Source organism: Oryzias latipes, chromosome 15 (genome assembly GCF_053564925.1).
Source record: "Oryzias latipes strain Hd-rR chromosome 15, Olatipes_Hd-rR_3.1".
NCBI lineage: Eukaryota > Metazoa > Chordata > Actinopteri > Beloniformes > Adrianichthyidae > Oryzias > Oryzias latipes.
The window spans coordinates 21,462,376-21,486,711 of record NC_136251.1 but is presented as its reverse complement, the minus strand read 5'-3'; the positions used below and the strand labels follow the sequence as shown (position 1 = coordinate 21,486,711).

The window sequence follows — 24,336 nt, the reverse complement described above, 5'->3', positions numbered from 1 at the left end:
AGTGCTCAGATACGCTGACATCACCGGGAGGGTTCAAGCAGCATTAAATATATATCACAAAGCATCTTTGCCGTATATTGGCAGCATCTGCGCAGAGGTACTCTAAAGAGACAACACTTGGACGAAATCTGATGTTTATCTTCATCAATAATTTATTGGATTCGGCTTTTAGCAAACAAATAGTTCAACTCTACGCAGCTTACAAAAGGCAGAAACATCACCGAAACAAGATGCTTGTGCGTTTGTTACACAGACTGCAGTATCATTTTTCTTATCTGATGCTCCTTCAGTACAAGAATGGATGAAAGTTAACAATGCAATTCTGGATGATGGATGAGCACGACAGATATTAATGTACATGAAATGAACTAAATGGTCAGAATGTCTGAATTGAAGCAGTGATTTCAATAAATGGAGGTTTAAATATGCCTAAATTTTAAAATCTTACAATAAGTACGTCTAAGTCTGAAGGTAAGTCATAAAAAACGTTCAAATTTAGCCTTTTTTATGCGTCATATCAGTGTTGCAGACATTATTTATTGTCTGAATTAAAATGTTTGACTGCATCAGCTTTTTTTAATCTATAAGCAGGCATTTCTACACCTTTTCCACTCATATTCTAATTACAAAAATGAGGGCAGCTTTCTATCACTAAGATATATTTTGCAGAACTTATGATCAAGCCACTATTGAAAAACACACTTTAGAAAATTGAACTGCTTCATCTAAATTAAATATATATATAGAAAACTGGCTTATTTTTTCTATTTTAGTCACTTTGTGACAAGTTTTTCATGATTAGAATTCATCTAATCCACATGGCACTGCTGTAAGGAAACATGCAAGTGTGAAAATTGGACTGGATTATCAGGCAAACTATGAAGCTTAATGGCAAAGAAACATGAAAAACCACATTATTTTCTGCCTGTTTCAGTGTGGGATAATTACATTTTGCCAAGTCAGGCACCAATCCACTAAGCACAATTGCCACAGGCAAAAAAAACATAAAAAATAAAAAAAACAAGTCAGTGAGGTTGAATAAAATGGCAGTAGGCAGCAGCTGCTCGCTGACAGAAGAGAGGTCATTTACAGCATTTGACAGAAAGAAATACACATGAAATCTTTTGTCAGTTTGAGCCAACAAAAAATATTACTAATACTTCAGAGAATAAATTATTTCTGTTACAAATATTATTCAGCATGTCATTTTACTTATCAAACACATCATTTATTCTCTGTACTGCAGTCTAACATGTTGCAAGGGCAACATTGAATACAAGACTAATATAAAGGCATTGTGGTCAAAGTAAAGCAGATAGGAACAGCACACATGTACAGCACGTTGAAGGAAAGTAATATACATAATGGTAACTAGCAGAAACACACTCACTACACATGTGAACATATGTGTGTGAGCTTTTCTTTGCAGTACAAGAACCAGCTGAGCTACAATGAAAACCCCTTTAATGTCACCATTTTACATTGGAGTTCATTATTATTACAAAAAACATTATTGAAAAAGACACCTGTGTCATAAATGTGTTGAATAAATTTCAAAAAAACTTCATGATACATTTCCTTTTTTTTTTTTTTTCAAGTGGAAAATGTAAAAAGCTTTTACAAAACAACAATCTGGGGGGGGGTTGCATATTTAAATTGGCTCATGTTTATTAAAAAACAAACAAAACAAAAAACAGTTTTTTATTTAAAATTGGCGTAGTCTGAGAAAATGTCAATAAAATCCTGGACCACTTTGTAGCAGAAGTCATATTGCTCCTGGAGAAGTGAAAAAGAAAGAATAATGATGAGAAGCGTCCTATATGTGTTTGTGAGCAGAATTATTTTAGACAGCACAAATAAAAAAAAGGAAAAACATGGTAGACTGTACTAAAAATATGATGCAAATGATCTTGTTTTGGACTCACCACTGTCTGAACCATGTGCGGTCTCTGCATACGTAAACTTTTAACGGTTTGAAAAACATCCAGGAGACCTTCAGCTTTTACTCTCTCCAGAATGTTGCTGAGTGCGATGAATGTTCCCGTCCGTCCCGCGCCAGCACTAAGGATAATGAGAACAATGCGATCAGCATCTAAATCGGCAGCAGCCAAATATTCAACTTTGCCAAACTAGGAATTTCCTCATTAGTTTACTCCTTTCTAATAGCTGTGAATTCGTAAAAGGATAAATCCCGAGGAGGAAACTTGGGTTTGGACTTGGATTGGAGTTTTCCCAAGACTTTTCATTAAGGTTTTTATTTTCAAAAATTACTAAAAATGTGCTGTTTTGTTTGAAAAACCTTCTCCTTTTCCAGACATCCTGACACAAACCTGATGGGTTTTCAAAGTGAAATCCATCCAACCAATCAGGATTTCACCTTTAAAGTAGAAAATTGATATTTCAATATATATTTTCGTTCCCTACCAGTTAAAGTTCAGCACTTGTAATCTCTGCACATCTGTTTTCCATTTAACTTCAAAAGTTTGCCAGAGAAAAGGTGACCTTTGTGTAATGACGCTAGTAATTATCCTCACTTAAAGAGAAGCTAATCCAAACGCTAACACTAATCAGTCTGGAAGCTCAGTGTTTGACTGAGTCAATGTTTACAATGATGGTGGGATTGGGGGAAGAGGGAGACAAGGAGCGAGAGAAATGCGCGATTCGGAAGAGAAAAGTGTAGAGAGACGTTAGGGATTGCAGCGGGTTAGCCCCATTCCCCCGAGACAAAAGAAAAGCTTTAAAAAGCCCCTCTTAGACAAGTGGTGATGAAGGAATAGAAGAGAGTGATGACACCATTTCCTGTCGTTAGCTCATTTTATCAGATTAATCATACTGGGAGTCAGAGGAGATTTTACTTTGAGAGGTTTTAATTGACTGTGAATCAGTGGATTGGATCAATCCCATCGGGGCATGCTGCTTTAGAATCACTCCACCTGAAGCTAGGTTGTGATCAAAGCCTTCACAGCTAAGTCTTTATAAGGGATCACATAAGTGGTTTAAGTGTAGAACACAGGCTCTACTGAGGGAAAATGTACAATGTATATTGCCAGACATTTGGAGAGACACAAAAAAATTACCACTAAAATTGAAAGTCCTTCTAGATTCCCTCAATTAAAGTGTAAATGATTTCACCAGAAAAAGCTACAAAAGAACTTGTCCAGGCTCCTTTTTGTGATGGATACAGTTTTAATGTGCTGCCGGATTGTCAGAACGAAGGGCCTCACCTGCAGTGTACAATTATGGGTCGGTTTCCAGACTGCTGCTGCTGCCTCTGCACGGCCGCAATAATGTCAATCATCCCCCTTCCGTCGACCGGTATTCCGATCTCAGGCCATCCGTGGAAGTGAAAGTGGCGTACATGTTGTGGCTGTTTTTCCTGCTGCGAAAGACAAATTGGAGCATTGGGATGCATGTAAGAGCAAAATCTCACAAGGTGTGTGAACTTTATGATAAAAAAGGACAAAAAAAGAAGTGTTGAAGTGGTATGTTTGCACATTTTGAGATTACGCACTGATTTGTAGGTGAGCAGCATGTCTTTGCGAGTGAAGGTTTCACCCTGCGATTCTCCAGTCAGCTCCACAGTATAATCTCCAAAGATTACACTGCCCTCTGATGGCCAATACTGGAAACACTTTTCCTGGTTGGAAAGGTCATTTATTCATATTTTTTCATTTGCGTCATACCTTTTCTTGTAAGAATTTTAGAGCAGACCACAAAAAAAGTTATTTAATTAATATGAAATGAAAAATTCCACTGATCCAAATAAAAATAGGACTATCAAAGCGTACCTGCTCTCTTTCTTTGAGCTCGGTGAGCATAACGATTGAATGACACCTCCACTCCCACACCATCCTCCAGAAGTCCTCCACCGTGTGAGACAAGGGGCCCTGGGTTGCGATAAAATAGTCCTTCTGCCTGTAGCCCTGGAGGGCAGATCAACAGGTAAACAACACTGGAGAGTGCAGCAAATATCATATTTTGCATTGTTTGTTAGGAAAACAATAAGCTTTATTTATACTTCTATGTGAAATCTATAAGGTAGATTGTGAGGGAGCGCTCACATCAATAAAGGAGGCATTGATGTAGTCGGTAAACTCTTGTCCTCTTCTCACTGAGAGTATTACTCGGTTGAAATCGTCTGCACAGAGGAAAGAAAAGAACAAGAAACTTTCCATAACTGATCCCCAATAAAATAAAAGTTTGATGAAGAATACAAAGCCAAACTTTTGCTAAACTTGTAAGGTCAAACACGACATAATCCATATCCAATTTCTGCTTGAAAAGTTGGACTCAGCCTTTCTTTTTCCCTCTCTACTCACAATTTGAAATTATGAGCCCTGTTTAAAAGCAGCTTAACGCACGTCTGCAGAATCTTGAGCAGTAAGAGGAGTAACTTGGACATGAAAAATCTTTACATGGAATGATCTGAAGCACGCGGTTCTTCCTCATGTTGGCAGGAAGGTTCCCGGTCCTCATGTTCTCCTTCATAATCCGAACATTGGTGAGTTTCTGATGAGAGAAAATGCAAGCAGAGGATCAGAGAGTCCAAAAAAAATGTAAAAAAAGTTTTAGGCACTCATCATTTTCAGTGTGTTGGTAAAACAAAATGATGGACGGCTTTAGTTGACCCAATGTTACAACTTCCAAAAAGAGATTTATGTCTCTGATAATAGAAGACTTCTGGACACAGGGGGGATGAGGTGGATTCAGAGTTGACTTGTGGACATTTGTCAGTGTGATATGTTTGCATTCTCACTCTGAACTCCTCCTCCAGCCCCAGCCTGTCGTTGGGGGCTCTGGTGTTATGAAGCCTGTGCAGGTGACCCTCCAGAGAACACACATCTAGCTCTGTGTCCCCATACAGATAGTACTCCAGGAGTGCCTGGTAGATGAAGGAGTACTGCATCTGAGGAGGAAAAAAAGGAAGCAATGGAGGACAAAGATGAAGTTGTTCTAGTTTGGAAAAGTATTTCCCCACACAGACGTGACTGTTTTCCGAGTCTTTGCTTGTTTTTGCTCGGACCGGAGCGGCGAGCTGAGCTGTCAGCTTCGCATACAACAGGTCAGAGAGGGTCAGTTCTTACATCTGTCTGGATGAGTTGACAGCGCTGCTCTCGTATTCTGCTCACAAAGCCGAACACATCTACTCGCTGCTCGACGTGCATCATGTCAATCATGCTGTCGATAACGATGAACGTTCCGGTCCTTCCAACTCCAGCGCTGTGGAAACACAAACAAGAAGCAGGTCTGCTCTGTAACAAACACGCAAACAAAGTACACTCAAAAGTCACTGCATAGCAGCATGGTGAGCATATTTCGGTACAAATTAAAAATGGGAAAGTTTCAAAATGACAAGGCCTTTTTTTTCTAAAAAAAAAGAAGAAAAAAAGGAGTCAGTGAACATCTGTGGAAGTGCTTCACGTCCACAGTCAAAGCACCCCCCTCTTAATAGATTTATAAGGGTCATTTTAGCAGACTTCACCTCTGGGAGAACAGAGCCTGAATTCCACAGTTGGGTGCCGAGCATCAACAGTGGGCCCCATTCAAGAACAACAGTCCCTCTCCCCAGGCACCTGTTGCAGCAGTTGTTACAATCAGCTGCAGATTTCTTTAGAGAGCTGCTACACCGGACAACTGTGTTCTTTAGCTTTGCTCTCTTGACTAACCTCCGACCTTCAAACTTCAAACCGACCTTCTCCAACTTTAACCTTATTTGTGCTGCTTTTAGTCCGAGAGTTTTACCTGCAGTGCACAACAATGGGTCCAGCATAGGATGGATTCACAGTCTTGACCTTCTTGAGGAATTTCAGCATTCCGATGGGTGTGAATGGCACCCCAAAGTCTGGCCAGCTGGTAAAGTGAAGCTGAGTGACAAGCCGAGGAGCTCGCGGTCCATCGCTGTCTTGCTGTGAAGCACAGATGGACAAAGCTTGCAGAGCTGCACGAATCGGGTCAATCTTTTTGTAATTGAAGTATACTATTTTTAGGGGGCTAATTAACACTGGTTTTCTCTTCCCCTTTGGTCTTATAAATTCCCCCTTCTCAGCACCGCATTGCTCTGACTTCAGAGAACTTAATGTAAAAGCACCCAGTCTGTCAGTTTGCACAGATGAGCTTGGAGACTTTTTTTTTTCTTTTAACCTAAAGGATGTCTGTGCTTTTTCACATGAAGCCAGAACAAAGTGAATTTTGAAATCCGACAGCTTCTCAGCGCATGCAGCTGCCATCCAACTTGGCAGCTAGAGAGACAGGGAAGGAAACAGGAACCCTGCATGGATTTCTAAAGATAAAATAATGATAAACTGCAAATGTATAGTTTGCTTGCTGCACGTTAAAATGACTTATTGATCATTTCTCATGTTTTTCTAATGTTGGTATTCTCTGGAAAAAGGAGGAAGATTAATGCTCTCTGTTACTTGCTTGAATTTATTAATTTTGATCATTAAATCTTTCATTTTTACAAATTTAGTAGACTTACGTATTGAACACAGCACTTTCTGATAGTGTAGTCCACCAGAACAGTGACGTCCTCCAGTGCCACTCGGATATTTCCATACATCCAGCAGCCTTTCTCTGGCCAGTACTGACAACATTTTTCCTGGTGAGGTAACCAAACAATAAAATTTTATTTTCTCTGATTTAGCAGGGGGAAATAAAAACACACATGCATAAAACATCAGTAAAGGTTGAACGGCTCTGTCTCTTGTATGCTTAGAGTCTGGTTAGTGTGATCCAAAGCAAAGGCAAGCACAGTGACTTTGGGCTTCATGGTGACGTTTGCACCCTTTAACTAGATTTTCTAATTATCGAGAAGCCTCTTAGGATCTTATCAGCAATTATTACATCATTGATCCGCCGCCATTCTGCTCCATCAAACTTGATGTTGAAAACTCAATTATCCCTTTGAGGTGGGTTTAATGCGAAGCTAAGTAATCTGTTGGGTGAATCTTTGTTGAGGTTCTCACTTGGGAAGCAAATCATATACATTTTAACTTTAGGTCATGAGAATAACATTAATTAAAAAAAAAAAAACACTAGTGGACTTTTGCTTTTTGGTTTATTATCAGTTTGGGAAATACCTCCTTTCGTTCCTTCAGATTTGTTAGCATTACTATAGTAGTAGTTTTCTGCTCCCAGACCATCCTCCAGAAGTCGGCTAGTGTCTCAGGTTTAGGACCTAGAAAAGGACCAAAGACAAATATATCAATAAGACAAAAACATAAATGCACATTTTTAAATCTGCACCCCTTTATCTACCTTGTGCTGCTATGAATTTGTTCTTCTCTTTGAATCCCTGTGTGATGAATTCTGGGTATTAAAAATCGACCTAAACAATATTTACTTCATTACAAGCCCTGGTTGTGTTTACACTCACGTCTATGTAGGATGCATTAATATAGTCTGAACAAAGATGTCCATCGAGGTGACTCAGCACCACCCTGGAGTGATCGTCTGAAACAGAAAAGATGGGCACTTCCAGCCTCTTTTTCAAGCTCCATGATTATATTAGCTATAAAATATATGGCTGAGAATACAGAATGTCCTCACTCACATGGTAAAATGTTTGGGTATCTGTTTTTCTCTCGGTTGTACTCTCTGCTCGCCTCTTCAAAGGACCCATGGCGAAAGTAACATGGCAGTGACTGTAATAAAGACAGAATCCAAACCTCAAGAGGTTGAAATGAAGCCATGGCCACAAAGCCTGCAAACCTAACATTTTATGGCTGTTTTTTTTCTTTATACTTGCAGGACAAACAGCTTCATTAACAGCAAGTGCTTACATTGAACTCTTCTCTGAAGAGCTTGCCATCATCAGCAGAGCGTATCCGGTACTCTTCCTCCAGAGAGTCCAGAGGGATGGGGAAGTACCTCTTGGATGGTGAGGGGGATCTGGGGAGGAGTACCACTGTCTGTTCTCCTGTGTTTAAAAGAATATATGGAGGTCAGGCTGCTCACACGTCCCCACGGAGAAGGTTACAAGCTCTCACAGCACCTGCAAAAACATGCCTGCTGACTATAAAGATTTCCTTACTCTGTGGCTACTTGACAGAAACGACTTCTGGAATCATAAAATTGGTGCTGTTGCACAAAGCTGCAAAATTTGGCCTTTCCATAAATTTCCTTTTTTTTAAAGAATGAAGAGTGAGTTCTTTGTGCTTCCTAAAGCGCTGTGAAATCTAAGCGCCTTTCCAAATGTTTCCAACTAGGCACCAGATCACAATGTTTTACTTTTTTATGAAGGGATTACATTTTCAACTCAAATTAAGAAAGGATGCATTGTGTTTTCCATTAATTTGTGGTCATTTGCAGCATAAACATACCTTGGTCCTCCAAGAAGCCGTTGGGAATCTTCTTATCCACTGATGTAACAAGAACTTTCCTGTGGCTTTTGAACCTTTTGAAACACAAAAGGACACTTTTTAAAAACCCCAAATGTTAAAAATGGCCTTAATTGGAGAATCAAAATCAACCATCTCAGGGACGTGAAGCTGTTCCTCCTCATGCTGCCGTCAAGGAGTGAATGTTTGAGCTCACTGATCGGCTTTTTGTTTGCTGTCTTTCATGAGGTGCAGCTGTTTACCCGCAAGCCACTGCCCACCACCTGTTTAAAAACTGCCCCCTCTTTCTGACGTCCTGGCACATTCACGGTCACGCTCTCACACGCCTGGTAGTATTTAAGTGCACGTTTTTTTATACCTGAGACAGTAGATTGTCAGCAGGACAACGACGATAAGAACCAGGGATATGACCAGCGTGGAGGGCAGCACATGAGCCCCCTGGTGGGTGGGATTTTCTAAAAAAAAAACAGAAGTAGATTAAAAACGCTAGCATTAAGTCTGAAACAATTTACACAAAACTATGCAATCTTGCTCTAGAATTTATTGAACAGTGGTGATAAAAAAAAAAAAAACAAGAATAAACTGCTCCTGTGGTGTTAAAATGTGCTCCCCTATTTTCAATAATAAAGTCCAAGACCGGATCATATCACATCAAATAGTGTTTTGCCTGAAGGCTTAAAATGTTGTGAATAATCCTAAAAAGAGAGAGACAAGACAAGAGAGGGGCGTGTTAATATATATATATATATATATATATATACATATCACATATATATATATATATATATATATATATATATCACACACACATATATATATATATATATATACATATCACACACACATATATATATATATATATATATATATATATATATATATATATATATATACATATCACATATATATATATATATATATATACATATCACACATATATATATATATATATCTTCTTCCACTTTCGGCTTCTCCCATCAGGGGTCGCCACAGCGAACGAGTCGCATGGTAAATTTGGCAATGTTTTACGCCGGATGCCCTTCCTGACGCAACCTTCTCAAGCTGGGCTTGGAACCGGCAGAGGTAGAGAAGGGAACAGGGAGCAGCCTGGAGTCGAACCCGGGTTTCACGGACGGAAGGCGCCGCAAACCAGCACGAGCTAAACTGGCTCCTTATATATATATATATATATACATATATATATATATATATATATATATATATATATATATGTGTGATATGTATATATATATATATATATATATATATATATATATAGAATAGATAGATATATAGATGGAGAGAGAGATTTTCTAAAGGACATGTGTGCATAAAAAAATCTAAATATTATGTCTAATTGAGCCACAATTTCTTATGTCATTCACTTTTTACACATAAAAAGGATGTGGAGCGACAAAAAAACAAAAAAAAACAGGTTTGTTTGCGGATATTACCTAAACAACACAAAGAAATATTTTAAAATAAAATTTGACTTAAAAAGGATTATTAGTTCTCTTGCTGCTTGTTTAACAAAAACTCTACGTTTTGCTTATTTATCAGTCGAAAATAAGAATGGAATTTAACTATAGCAAAAGCTGGACGAATATCTAAAGTTACTAAAGATTAAAAGGAAGAAAAAAGCTCAACTTTGATGTTACTTTTATTTATTTATTCAATTAAAAACTAGATAAATACAACTATTAATGGTTAAGTTTGTTACCTGACGTGAAGTTGTCTCGTGATGTATTATTCCCAGGAACAGTGATTCCAATCAGAAACAACATTGTTGCATCTGTTGATGAAAGAAAACAAAAATAAAAGCCGTTGCAACTTTAGTCACTGAAAACCTGCAACTCCTTGTTCTTTCCACAAGAGGACGCCAAACCATCTGTTTCCGGGAGAAGCGCACAGAGGCCAAAGATGATAGCTCTGCTTTGATGTGACTGAGGAGTGATACCCGTGAGTCTCTCTGTAGAGCACTTTAAGTCCTTGTGGGAAATCTGCTCACAGTCTTGTCCTGTCAGGCTGACTTGAAAGCGTATCATCAAATAACCACAGATTCAGACATCAAACCAAAGAGGAGGTTTTAACCCACAGGTGAGAGGAACCGTATCCTCGGTGGACGAAGTTGGAGCTGAGCTCAAGCTGTTAAAAGCTGTCTCATTTTGCTGCATTGTCTTTGATGTGCAGCTACCTGCCTGGTAACATAAAGACAAGAAAAAATGTCCCTAAATTTACAAATATTTATGTGTTCATGTTTCTTTTTCAGTAATTCGGCCAAAATAACTATATTTGTGATTTTTGCATGGGAGTCTTTAAGCAGGAGTAATTCTTCTTTGTAGGTGGTTGTTGTGAAATGAGGGTTTGCAACTTCTGCAAACAAACAGCTAAAATGAGATGTATTGAGGTACATTTTTTTTCTGTCCTGGAGGCTATTTAGATGCACTCTCTACTCACTGAACTATTCATTTTTTTGGTATCCCGACTTTTCTTTTGGGTGTAGAGCACCAGCTAACAAAAATCACAACTGAGTCCTAATTATATTAGATTTCAATGGACTCTATGCATTCTATTCTTTTCTTTTTTGGACAGCAGTGCAGCAGCTATAGCTTGTTTTAAACTCACACTCATTTCCTCTTTATTCTTCCTCTTTCTTCTAAATACGAGGGCAAGAAATCCTAAAATAAATTAACCAAACAGGCCAATGCTGTCTAAATGGCTTTGATGGACTAAAATGAGAGCAAGAGTCGAGTGTCCTCATTTATTCTCTAAGTCCCTTCTCGTTATAGTGGCCTAAAGACTGGATGGAATTATTCATCGTGTCAATTTACTTCTTCCAGAAATGGGTCATCTAGGGGCCTAATTTTTGATATTTGAGAGAATGTCTTGCACATAACCCAAGGGGAACTACCATTAAAATATCTCTTTAAGCTAAAAAATAAAAATTAAAAGGAAATTACAGCTCTAACAAATGTTAAAATTTTTCTTTGCAAAAATAACATGTTGAACCAATGACACTCATACAGCCAAGGATTTGTCACCCCAATAACTGTCTCCCAGAATCACTAATGTGTGCAAATATGCAACACACTCTCCCTCTCACAACACATGCATGTGCACACATACAGTATGCCCCGCTGCCAGGGGGTATGTGTTGCATATGTGCTGCATTCTGTTTGAGGGGCTAAGTCCCTCCCCAGTACTAACAAGCTGACAGCGGCAGCACCTGTTTCCCACTCTTCCCATTTAACACAACCCCATGCAACTCCATAGCTCAGTGCTGCAGGGCACGCTGCACTTAAGGGTCACTGCACAGGTTACCTTCTGCCGGCAACAATACATGCAACGTTTAGCAAAGAAATGGTGAGAAGAATAGAGAAATCAGCTTTAAAAGGAGAAAAAACGAACCAGAAACTGAATGGGTTTGAGTGGCTAAAGAGAAAAAGAGGAAGTGGTAATAAAAAATGTTTTTAAATGCTGATACAGCAAAGAAATGTGACTTGCTTGACCAACACAGGAAATGTAGGACGCAGCTTGAGTGTCTCTAAGATGATGAAGCATTATAGACTGAAATGGAAAGAATGCTCTTTCTGCTAAATTAAAATTTTTAATTTAATTTAAAATTTGATTCAATTTTGATTTGTTTGTGTAGTTTCATTCAAAAACTATTTAATTACAAAAACTCTTTTCACGTTACTTGTCACTCAAACTGAGGAACTTTAGAAGTTTTTTTTTTAAATCAAAATTAGGAATTCTCAAATTTGAAAAACAAACACATATAAAGAAAAATTAATTAATTAAACTTCAAAAATAATTTTGCAATAATTCAAACTGATGCAATTCTGCAATATTGAAATAAAGTAACAATTACAAATGAATTACCTTTTTTTTTAATCAAGAATCAAGAATTTAAAACTTAGAATAAGTTGCATTTTTTGTTTGTTTGCAAAGTTTGGCTAGGGGTTCATACTCAGAAGCGGCATATTTGTGATTATATATGTATATATATATATATATATATATATATATATATATATATATATATATATATATATATATATATATATATATATATATGTATATATATATATATATGTATATATATATATTCGTTGTCCCACTAACAACCGGCTGCTCTTTAGTCATTGTTTCCCTCTAACTACCACTAGAGGGGGGAGAATCCTCCTGAAATCTATGATATTTTTCTTATGTTCATTAAGACACTATTATTTTTATTATTTCCTTCCTTAGACTAATGCGAGATAAGGAGTCATCAAACTAGACTACAGAGAGACGGAAGTACTGCTGAAAGCTCCATCATTTAGATGCAACTCTTGCAGTAGAAGGTAAAAATCCCCATAAATGAAATCAAATACTCTGAATGATCTCATGAACCCAAACAAAGAGACATGATTACCGATACTTTATAGAGCTCTTCAAAATAAAAAACCTATGTTATTAATGTGTCTTCCGTGCATCGTAAATAAGTCAATGCTTAGCGCTGTAGCGATGAGTTTATAGTAGCTTTTCCTACACGAGACGGAAGGGTCCGTTTTTTTTTAACAATTTCTTTTTTGTTTTGTTTAAAAAGAAATTTTGGCGGACGCAAATTTTACACGTGAATCGCGTTCGGTGTGGTCTTAGCTGGATTTGTTTAAAAAAGGGTTAAAATTTTCTCCCAAAAGTGCAACTTATCCTACAATGCGATTTTTACTCCAAAAATTAGGGTAATTGATTTTGTAAAGTTTAGACTAATAGAGAGATTTAGATTTTTAAAGATCCAAAGACAACTACGTACTTGTAAATGGATCTTACTTGAATTTATCAAATGCCTTATCTCCTTACCTCCTTGCTGAAGAAGTGTGTTCTTTTTAATTGTACCTTTTGTTCTTACAAGCTTGTCAAACAAATTAACCTTTATTTTTATTTTTATTATTTTGAGAGCAAAAAGGCCAAGATTCTTCTGGTCTACTCAGAAAAATGTAACACACATTTAATACACATGTAATGATAGAGTTGAGGCAAGAAGGCACTGTGGACTTTTGTTTTTTTCTTAAACCAAAGCTTTGGTTTTGAGCATTTTTGCTCAAAAAATAGATACTTTTTTTTAAATGTGTGAAACATTTGTAAGTCTGCAAGTATGTGGAACAACTTTAATAAATGTGACACATTAAAACATGAAAAGTTCATAATTTATAAATGTGAAGAGCAACTTTAAATCCACTTCTATGTAAATTGAGTGCAATTGTGATAACTTCAAAATGATTTGTGCACCATTTAGCTCCATTGAAAATACTCGGAATTCTAGATGCTGCAAATCTGTTTACTTTCTGGAAAATCTGGAAAAAGCAGTGATGCCATTAACTTTCAGTGCCAATAAAAGCCAGCTGGCATTTGCCTATTTTACTATTGAAGTTTACTGTCTTAAACTTCAATAACTATAAAACAAAATCCATATAAAAATCTAAGTTGTGCTGCAACTGATGCTCTTTCAATCCTCTAAAATGCGTAGCTTTCGTTGTTACATTTATATAAATGTAGTTTGTGGTGGGGTATTGATTTTCTTTCACAATGTTGATAAAATTGGATCAGAGCAAAACACAATAATTTGTAACAGTTCAATAGTTTTAAATTGCTGTTGGTGAAGCGACTATCCTTCTCAGTTTGACCTTTACAGTAAACCCCAACTAAAAAACAGGAAAGTGCGTCCCGCAGCTGATTTAAAGTTGTGTCAGACTGGCGGCACAAACACTATTCCATCAATCTGAATGTTGAGCAGCGTTTATGTTGACGGGCAAATAAAAGCTCACATTAGGAAGTCCGTGAGGCATTGTTGCAGTGGTATTATTGTGTTTTATAGCAGTCAGGAGCTCCATTAGGAACCATAACCAAAACTCAACTCAAGAAGTTAAATACAGCAGTTTAAAAGATCAACTGAAAAAAATAAAAATAAAATAAAGTTTGGCTCTTAAGCTTAACCAATAGTTGGTAAATTGTAAAAAATATGCTTTAACTTAAAGCTATATTTGAGTTAGACTGTTTTACTCTCAAAAAAGAGCCTTAATTCATACATACAGCTGCACGGTGGCGCAGTGGTTAGCACTCTTGCCTCACAGCAAGAAGTCCCCCGGTTCAAGTCCCGGCTGGGGGACATGAAAAAACAACATCAACAGGGGACCTTTCTGTGTGGAGTTTGCATGTTCTCCCCGTGCATGCGTAGGGTTTCTCCGGGATCTCCGGCTTCCTCCCACCGTCCAAAAACATGCTTCATAGGTTGATTGGCAACTCTAAATTGTCCATAGGTGTGAGTGTGAGAGCAAATGGATGTGTGATTGAGGTTATTCTACCCTGCGACAGACTGGCGACCAGTCCAGGGCATCCCTTGCCTACGCCCAAGTGGCCGGGATAGGCTCCAGCAACCCCGTGACCCCGAAAGGGAATAAAACGGTTAAGAAGAAGAAGAAGATGAATGAAGAAGATGAATGAATGAATTCATACATTTTATTTCTCCCTCACTAAGTCTCTATCTTGATTCAGAAAATAACTATTGTTCATAAATAGAAAGAAGACTTTCAGTTGTTTTAAGAATAATCACATATTTAAGCCGCTGTATTTTCCAAAGAGCTTATAAATGTTTAGTATTTAGAAATGCTATTTTATTTTATAGCCTTTTCATTTTTGGTGTTTAATGCTAGAAACGTATGTTTTGCATCTAATTCCTGGACCTTTGACACAATATGATGTGGAACGCAGTTCAAATGAAAAATAACAGATATGTGGACATTTAAATACCACAGGGAAGTATATTTTGTTTGATAGATTTAATATAAGGTATCAAAAACAGGTTATAATCTACAATGATTCATGGAAACAAGAGATGTTGAGGCAAAATATAGAGAGATCTTAAAATGTAATTGAAATGTGTTAAATTTTTCTGTAAATAGTCGGTTATGGTTCCTTTTTGGTTTTGCATTGAGTTGGATCTGCTCCACACCTGTTTTGAATTCTCCTAATTAACCCACTGCAGTGCTTCAAACACACACCTGTTTCTCATTAAGTATTATTACTTACTCCATATATTTCCACCAAGCCTTGCTCATCTCATTTGTCAGATGCTTGTAATCACTTCAGCTTTTTTTTTCTGCCTAATACGCCACAGTTTGCGTGTTCTTTGCTCTGTTATTTTTGAATGTCCAGATAATCAGCACTTTGATTAAGCCTCTTTTGTCTCAAAGTTTTGAAACAAAAATAGTTAAAAAATGATTGAAAAAAACAAAACACAATTGGTTGACAAAAGGTGGTTAAGAGATGACTTTAACCCTTGAGCTATCTTAGATGACCCCACCCTTACATTGTGACGTGTTATTCCTATCATGATAAAGGTGGAAAGATTTCATGTAATCCATGGACACCGGTGAAGATCACAAGTCATTAAAGAAAAAAGGTTCAGCACAGTGTCTAGTGGGTCTAGATGACCCAACTCCCAATATTAAAGTGCCTAGGATAGCACAAGGGTTACGTAAAAATGTTTAAGGGAAACCGATTTTAAAGCAAACTACCATTAGATTCACACTGGGGGGGGGGGGGGGGGATTCTATTATCTGATTTTATTTGACAATCTTTCTATTATCTGCTCTAAATGAAAACCCTTTTTAGAGAAATGCATATGTTCATTATTGAATCAGTTTCCTGTCAAATGTCTTGAAGCTTTTGTTTTTTTCATTTACTACTTTTTTGCTTTGTGTGTATATTTGCTCATTATAGTTATAAAAGTTTTTTTGTTTTGTTTTGTTTTGTTTTTTTTAAGGTATTTTTTGTTTTGCCTATTGACCTTTTTTTTTTTTTTGTCAACTAGTGAAAATAAAACACTATTTGGGGGGAAAAATGCCTGACATTAGGAAGCCTTAATGCAAAAATACATAATAAAACTAATAAAAAAGAGGGAATCAAAGTACGGGTGATTTTTGTTTTTTTGTGAATCTGCCTTTGAAATGTTTTCTTCTGGAACATCAGAGTTGTTAAAGAAAATGCCTCAGTGGCACACCAGGCTGAGGAGTCTGTGGATTTATCTTCTTTGAACCATTAATGTCTGACCCAAATTTCATTACAATCTATCCAGTTGTTGCACAGCTTTTCGCTGACAGCACACAAGCAGATCAACATCACTAATCTTACATTAGAGATTGATTGCTTTCTTACCACAGAAGACTTTCAATAACATTTGGTCTGTAACAAACAGCAACCTGGCTGCTCCGCTTACTGGCAAAATCATGTGCATGCACAGGAAAACGGATCCAGTTTTAAATTATTCAGCCAGTTATATTAATAACACTGAACAGATGATATGTGATGTGCAATCAGCTTTCATCGGAAACCAGAGAGGTCACAAAAAAGAAGATCTGTGACATTTTTACAATAACATTAATGATACATAAGTAATGCTATATAAAAGATGCATTGGATAGCATTTGTACTACAGTTTTATGGGAAAGGAGCCTTCCCAAACGATTCAACAATACATCAAATAAATGCTTTATCCAGCCCCTGCCTCAGTTTCTTCACAGATCAATGCAGCTTCAAAGATGCACATTTTGTGGATGTTTGGTTTGTCATGTCGGAAGAAAAGATAAAAGATTGCAGTTTCTTTTTTCAAGACAGCAGAAGAACAAAGGCATCAATAAAGAAAAAAATAGATACAAAAAAAGAAAAAAGAAAAAAGAAAAGCACTCTCAGCTACCTTTCTACTGTCAAGAGCAAAGGCAAAAAAAAATGTAATAAATAAAGTCAAAGCACAAACAAAGTGTGGCTGAACTGTGGTATAAAGATACATGAAACAAGTGATGGGGAAAAAGATTTTGGCTTCAGAGATAAATTCTCTAATAGAGGACAAACTTGTGGATTCATCAACCAAACTTCAAATACATCCTTTTTTTTTACAATTTTAAGAGCTTAGCAACAAGACGACCTTTCAATTTTGGGTTAAAAATGGCAGTGTCCTTGTCCGGGATTTGAAAACATTCTCATTCTGACCTACTTTTGTGTTATTCTTCTATTTATTAAACATAGCAAAGATTTTGGTTCAATAATTTTCTATTAGATGGAAATGTATCACATGGAAAACAATTGATCTCAAGGAATGTGTAACAGATAACTTAGATTTTAAGCAAACCTGCTATGATGTGCTGTCAGGCAGCCCGTCTAGCCATGTCAAACTCTGTTCCTTTCTTATTTTCTGGATTCAGTTTTGTTTGGCACTTGAGCTGCCAGCATGGGATGGGGGATCAAAGGAACCTGAAAAATATAATGTAAGAAAAGACAAAACAGTTGATTTCCATCAGTGTGTACTCTCTGTTTTCCAGTTAAATGCTTCCAGATTTGTTGCGCATTAAATTCGTCATAAAAAAAAACAGTTTACGATCTGTTTACCACAAATGCAAAAGCATGGCAGTAGTCATGTCAAAACCGATTTATCACCTCACATTTTCCAAAATCTGTCCAAAAAATGCTCTAACACAGGTACACTGGTACATATTTCTAAATGACTTTGTCTTATGGTGGAATTTTTCTTTCATCTTAATAAAGTCTAAAGGTATATAGACGCTTTGCTCATCCACTATAAGGCATAATGTAGCAACACAGAGAAGAAACTTTAGGACAGATAAATTAGTTACCAAATGTAGCTCAACTGACCTAAACAGTTTGAGCTGCAGGAAAAATGAATGAACAAGGTAAATGGAACGCTTCGTGTCCCGTTTTAGAGAAAGAGCTGTGCTCAACAGTCTGAAACCATTAGGAAGCTGCTGATGTTAATTCTCATTATCTTAACACACATTAACTTGAAAGCTGGAAAAGTGCTAATAAACTCAAAAATCTGTTCAAAAACATTCAAAAGATTTGTGATTCCGTTAGGATGCACGCTGCACTTTTTACAAAGGTAAAGCACATATCTATTCAAATTGTGTTTTACTATTTTAAAAACATTATTTTTAACTTCAAAATGAACATAAAATCAGACAAAAAAAATTGTACAAGCATTTAAAGAACTACACCTCTTAATTGCCAAGTAGTCGTTCGTGTAACCATTGTTGTCAAACTGCAACTGTTACGCAAGCAGGTATTCAGTTTACCAGACGACAAAAGGAAATAAAATAAAATACCGGAAAAATTCCTGATTTTTGCCTACCAAATTCCAAGTGGGACAAAAAGTGAAAAGTCAACATTTTCAGCCTAATTAATAACCCTTCTCTTCAGCTTCAAGCAAGATTGATGAAGTGTTTCATTTGAGGGTGGGAAAAAACTCAGACTTTCTCTGTCAGCCACAAAAGACAAAATAGTTCTGTAGCACTTTCTGTACACTGAATATGGCGTCTGCATGTGTGGCTCTCATTAACTTATAGTTATTCAACAATATGATGCACAAAATGGGAAATTTACATGACTTTAATTTATTCTGGAAAAAAAACCTTACAAACAATAACATCTAACATTTTTGATACTGTTTTTAAATCAGACGATGAAAAAGATTTAAAAACAGATGCAGTGTATTTTATTAAATCTCTATAAAGGGAATTTGCTTCTTTTTGATTGACTTTATATGAAACTCCTCATTTACTAGTTGCTTTTCCTTCCTCATCCTTAGTGGAAAGAGCATTTAGTTAAAATACAGCATAGCCAGTTTCTGTCGGTGATGCTCAGCCCATTGACTAACAGAAGGAAAAAATTGAAGGTCATTAAAGTTTTACATGAGTGAAGTCATCACCCATTACCCTGAAGTTCAATCATTTATTCATATCGAAACAGGCAACACTGAAGTCCTGAAGCCCAGCACAGCATGACGTAGATGATGACTCAGTTTTCTTTTTTTATCTGAATATTTATTAAATGAACCCTATTCCTAACAGCTTCCTCCATGCTTTATCCTCCATGTAAAAGTAAAAATGTTGTCTGCTAAATTCCAGTTGTTTCTGTCTTCCATGTAAATTTTCAGGATATTTACTATCAGGATAAATACTTGAATCACCTTCACATGTTTCAACCACTGGGCTGCAGTGATCCTCAGAAGTTATGACCAAGTCCTTTGGATCTTTTTTCTAAAATTTGTCTAAAAAACCTGGAAAAATTAAAGCTGCGAGTGGCACTGTGTGTCTTGCAGGAACTACCCCCCACCCCCTTTGACCCACCCCCACTTGGCTGCTACATGCCCCTCACTCTCCCCTTGTGCCTTTATTGTATTTTCACATTGTATTTTCACATTGTTCCACACTAATGGCATTAAAAATCTTCTAATTTTCAATCTAACTTTTTTTCTAAGTGGTTCCAAATAATGCTTGAGAATTAAGGAGAAAGTAGATTAAAATATGAAAAGAGTTTAAATTAGTAGGAGGTACTTAAAGTGATTCTTTTATTTTTTCAAATTTAAAGTGCTGGTCTCTTACTGAGGTCAAACATCAATATTTTTTGTTGTTCTAGGCTTAAGCTGGTGGCTTATATGTCAACTTTCTTGGAAAAGTTTTATTTATTTATTTATTTTTCTATATCGTGGGGTGATGTCATCATGGTGACAATGGTAATGGGGTCAATTACCATATCAATGGCAAGCAATTAACATCACCCAATGGGGGCCTTGGGCAAGACCCTTAACTCTACTGCCTCCCGAGCGCGTTTCGGCTGCAGCTCGGCGCTCCCCCAGGGGATGGGTCAAATGCGGAGAATTTCCCCATTGTCGGATAAATAAAGTATCAATTATTATTATTGTTATTATTATTATTATGAAACAGAGCTACAGGTCGTGTGTCCATCCCATAGTAATTGTAAAACTTCCATTGAATGTCCCCATTAAGTGTGTTTTTGTTTCATCAGTGAGTTGTAAACATTTTTTTCAGCCCTATAAAATCTTTTGTCCCCATTCATTTCTTTGACGGCTTCTCCCGCGGTGATGTCATCATTATTTTGTTGGTGTGGGGGGGGGGGGGGGTCTTTTCCTATCCCCAAAATTCATTTTCACTGGTTACAAGGAAATTTAGGTGAGTTTTTGACTATGCACAATATGAGTAAGGTACAGTAAGAAAGAAAAATTGCAACAACAAAAAAAGAGGTCCTTGCAGTCCAGGTGTGCTGCAGGTCAGAATAAAAAAAGAAAAATACAGGAACACTGCAGGAAACAAAGTCATGTCGAGATAAAATGATTGCCTCTTTTAAAAATATGAGGCCTTGTTCCACTTTGTGCAGACTAAATAAATTCTCAAACGTCTCTGGATGGTCGGCTGAGCACTTGAACTGCAAATGCTTGTGTTTTGAAAGGGGATAGCTACTCTACATCAGAATTCCAACTTTTTATGCACAATTTTCAAAGGATGAGCAGCATAATCTCCAGCCTCTCGTTTGAGGACTCCAAATATGACACTTCTGGGGCATAAGATAGATGAAACCAGGGGCAAGAGATGACATTTAGGAAAATAACAACTTGTTCTTGTTCTGCTCAGCTCTGCCAAAGATAACAAGAAAGCCTCTTTTCCTGAAGTTCATTATAACTGGATTACAGCGTGTCAACTCTAAAGCCACAGGAGCAAAGAAAAACACGAATGTGTGAAGAGCAGAGTTATTAACATCTGCAAAACTCCACTCTGAGCCAACAAGCTTCTCCTTTTGCAACTTTTCTCTCAGACTCTTTCACAAAACGTGTTTTCTGAAACAGCCACAAGCTCACCACAGAGAATCCACCTTGGAGTGACGTTGAGTCATAGAGGTCAGGTGAGGCAGCAGCACACCTGACCCGCAAAGAAATGATATGAATATGATAAAAAGTAAAAAATAAAAAAAAATAAAAAATGTCTGTCTAATGTTGTGTTATTATTGTTTCTTTTATTTTATTTTGTGTTTGTGTATGACTTGACCCCTAACATTTTCATGAATAAAACTTAAAATAAAGGTCCATAAATTATGGAAGAAGCCAAAACTGAAACACAGGTGTTATGTGCCTCCTTTTAGGTAGGTAGATTTGTGTCTGTGTGTGTGTGTGTTGTGCGCTTGCACACATGCATGTGTATTTGCGTTATCACAGAAGAGAAATCAGATTCCCTGCGATATGAGTTATGGCATGTATTCACTATGCATGCTATTAAGTGTCACGCATTGTCAGCAAAGAAATGTACTCTTCAGTGCACATCACCGCAACTGCACTTCCTCCTCTTTCAGCGAGCTGCACCATGAGTTTACTTATGAAACTATTGTAGCATAACGAGGTAGCCAAGTTTAAAATTGACGTATGAATATAAAATAGTATATGCAGGAAATAGCCTGGAGGCAATTGTTAAAAGCTTGAAAGAAATGCATGAATCCCAAACAAACTGTAATGCTGCATCTCCTAAACAGCACTGTATTCTGAACACTACTATATGGACAGCTGTTCATCATGGCTAGAAGTCATTTTGAGGGAAAACTAAATTATAACCTAAAGTAGAAGTCTTTGTTTTTGTTTTTTTGCTAAATCTCTGTTTTCTTACAGCTGTGCATTTCTGCAGACAAACAAAATGTAATCCTCATGATGTACAAAGGCAAACTATATCTGGACAAAGAAGTCAGATTAGGGATTTAGAAAACAAAATTGCTTGAGCATGGAAGGAAACAATTTGTTTGAGACTAACAGGGTAAGACATGCACTTGTCAATGCTTTGGGTGGGTGTACAAACTAAAAAAAACCATCAAAACATCCTTATCAATAAATTGACATGCAAGACAAAATAAGGACCAGGGTAACACCCATGCATGCATCATTGCTAAAGCTGCTCCCCATGTCAGCTGAAAGTCGATAACGCATTGAGTCTAATGAGCTCAATGCGTGACAGTCAGCTCATCAACAACAGTCTCCAATATCCAATACCTCTCTGCAACATTCAAAGTTTGCAGCAGCTACAGTGACATTTTCTGTCACACACATATGAAGGGTATAAGAACTACTTGGTGCGCTCCAATGTTCTTTTGATCTATTTCAAAAGCATTCACCAGTCGTCTTTTTATTACAATTATGCTGTTGTGGGCAAGTTGTGGGCAAGACTATTGGCGTTGAGTAAGCCTGCGCTCCTTTGCCATGATCCCTGTATTTACTCTCCCGCCAGCTTACAGACCCTCACTCACCTCAAAAAGATATATATGGATCTGTTGGTCTGCAATTGAATGTGTCAGAATGGAGGAGGGAGCTTGTGGCTCCTGATTGGCTGCTGATTGTAGTTTGTATGTAACAAATTATAGCTTTTTCATACAGGTAACAAACTGATGGAGACGTATATATATATATATATATATATATATATATATATATATATATATATATATATATATATATATATATATATATATATATATATATATATATATATATATATATATATATATATATATATATATGTATGTGTGTGTGTGTATATATATATATGTGTGTGTGTGTATATATATATATATATATATATATATATATATATATATATATATATATATATATATGTGTATATGTATCCATCAGTTTGTTACCTGTATTCAGTATAAATGACACGTGTTCTAAAATAAATTGTAGCTGACCATGCTTTAATGATTTTAATTCAGATACTTCTACAGTGATTCTGATGTAGGCTAACCGGTGCTCTAAGGCAACTCCAAATTTAACATATATTTTTCTTTTCGGGTCACTGGGATGTGGGATGCCACTGAAAGTTCCTAACACTTAGGTTTCATGGAACAAAAGCAAGTTTCCACATTTCTTAATCATTTTGTATTTGACATTTGAAAATCTGGGTGGGAAGTGAATCCATGTATTTATTATTTCATTTGTTAGGGTGGCATGATTAGTCAGTCTGCATGAAAACTAGGTGAGCTAAAACGTTGCTACATAGAGGCACAGCCCAGAGCGTGTGAGCAACAGCATCCACTGGGACTGTTGGAAGCCAGGCCTGCTACTGCGCATGCTCCCCAGTGATTCCTGCATGAAATCAATGATGTTATTTTAATGTCCAAATGGGATTTAAAGCACCCCCCCAAAAAACAACAAATTATCGTTTGTCCGATTATTTCGGTTCATTTAGAAATGATCAACCTCGACATGCTGGTGCGGTGGTCAAAGCACGCGTGGAATTGCTCCACTAACCCATTTTTTCTCTGTAGGGCATCTGTGCTCAGGTATGTCGGCTAAGGTGCCCTGTAGCCTAGAATTCATGTGACCTGCGTGCGTTTTCTCTCCGTGGATTTAATATTCTACAATCAAAAAGGAGAGAAGAGGAAGATAATGCGTAAAGGATGCTACAAATCGGCGTCTGTGCACGTTGGAGAGGTCCAAAATAACAAAAATAAAGACTGAGTGTAGATATGCGTATTTACGCGCTGAAAAGCGGCCCTGTTTGTTATCAGTGCTTGGTGTTTCTGCATCTTACCGTGGAGCAGCGATGACCTCGTCTCACCCGGCGCAGCGGCGAATGACGATGCGGGGTCGTGCGTGCTCTCTGCTGGCTGCTTTTCCTCCGACGTCCTTCGGAGAATAACGCGGAACGCACGGAGCTGTCGAATCGTCTGACCGGAGCTGAGGAATGCGTTCACGCTCCCTCGATGATCATGTTTCCTGCAGATCCCTCTCAGAGGATGCGCGGCGCTCCAATCCCCCCACCCACCCCCACCCAGCCTGAAAGCACGCCTACCAGAACTGGGCCGTGTTACGGCAGAGTGGAGACTGGAGAGACCCTCCCACGGGCGCAAAGCGTGGATCAGGTGAACGCTCAGCATCCTTCACATTCCTGCATCACTGGATGATAAAGGGCAGGCTTGTGCATAAAGAGGCTGTGTCTGTTCTACTGTTGTTGTTTTTCTTCACAGTTGACATTTTGCGAGATTTTTTTTGTTTAATACAGAAAAGCTTCACGTGTTCCTGTCGGGCTGCTTTGGGAGTGTTATGATTACACAGCGACCTTAAAAAGCTGCTGTTTTTGTTTATGACAAGTGATGCTGCTGACGTAGA

General features: G+C 37.4%; 1 protein-coding gene across 4 annotated transcripts; it reads right to left on the bottom strand.

Moving 5' to 3' along the window:
- Positions 1-129: 129 nt before the first annotated feature.
- On the bottom strand, positions 130-24,125 carry ptpe (protein tyrosine phosphatase e). Of its 4 annotated transcripts, none has more exons than XM_011484135.4 (21): positions 23,759-24,125; positions 17,509-17,630; positions 10,060-10,131; positions 8,698-8,794; positions 8,322-8,395; positions 7,782-7,918; positions 7,553-7,643; positions 7,376-7,452; positions 7,258-7,294; positions 7,080-7,177; positions 6,479-6,598; positions 5,743-5,906; positions 5,085-5,220; positions 4,757-4,906; positions 4,416-4,509; positions 4,062-4,138; positions 3,789-3,923; positions 3,512-3,637; positions 3,225-3,376; positions 1,926-2,061; positions 130-1,776 (listed from the first exon to the last, which is right to left on the bottom strand). In XM_011484135.4, exons 3-21 carry the CDS (start codon positions 10,121-10,123, stop codon positions 1,702-1,704), a joined length of 2,040 nt encoding a protein of 679 aa, XP_011482437.1. In that variant the 5' UTR covers positions 10,124-10,131; positions 17,509-17,630; positions 23,759-24,125; the 3' UTR covers positions 130-1,701.
- Between the last annotated feature and the right edge of the window lie 211 nt (positions 24,126-24,336).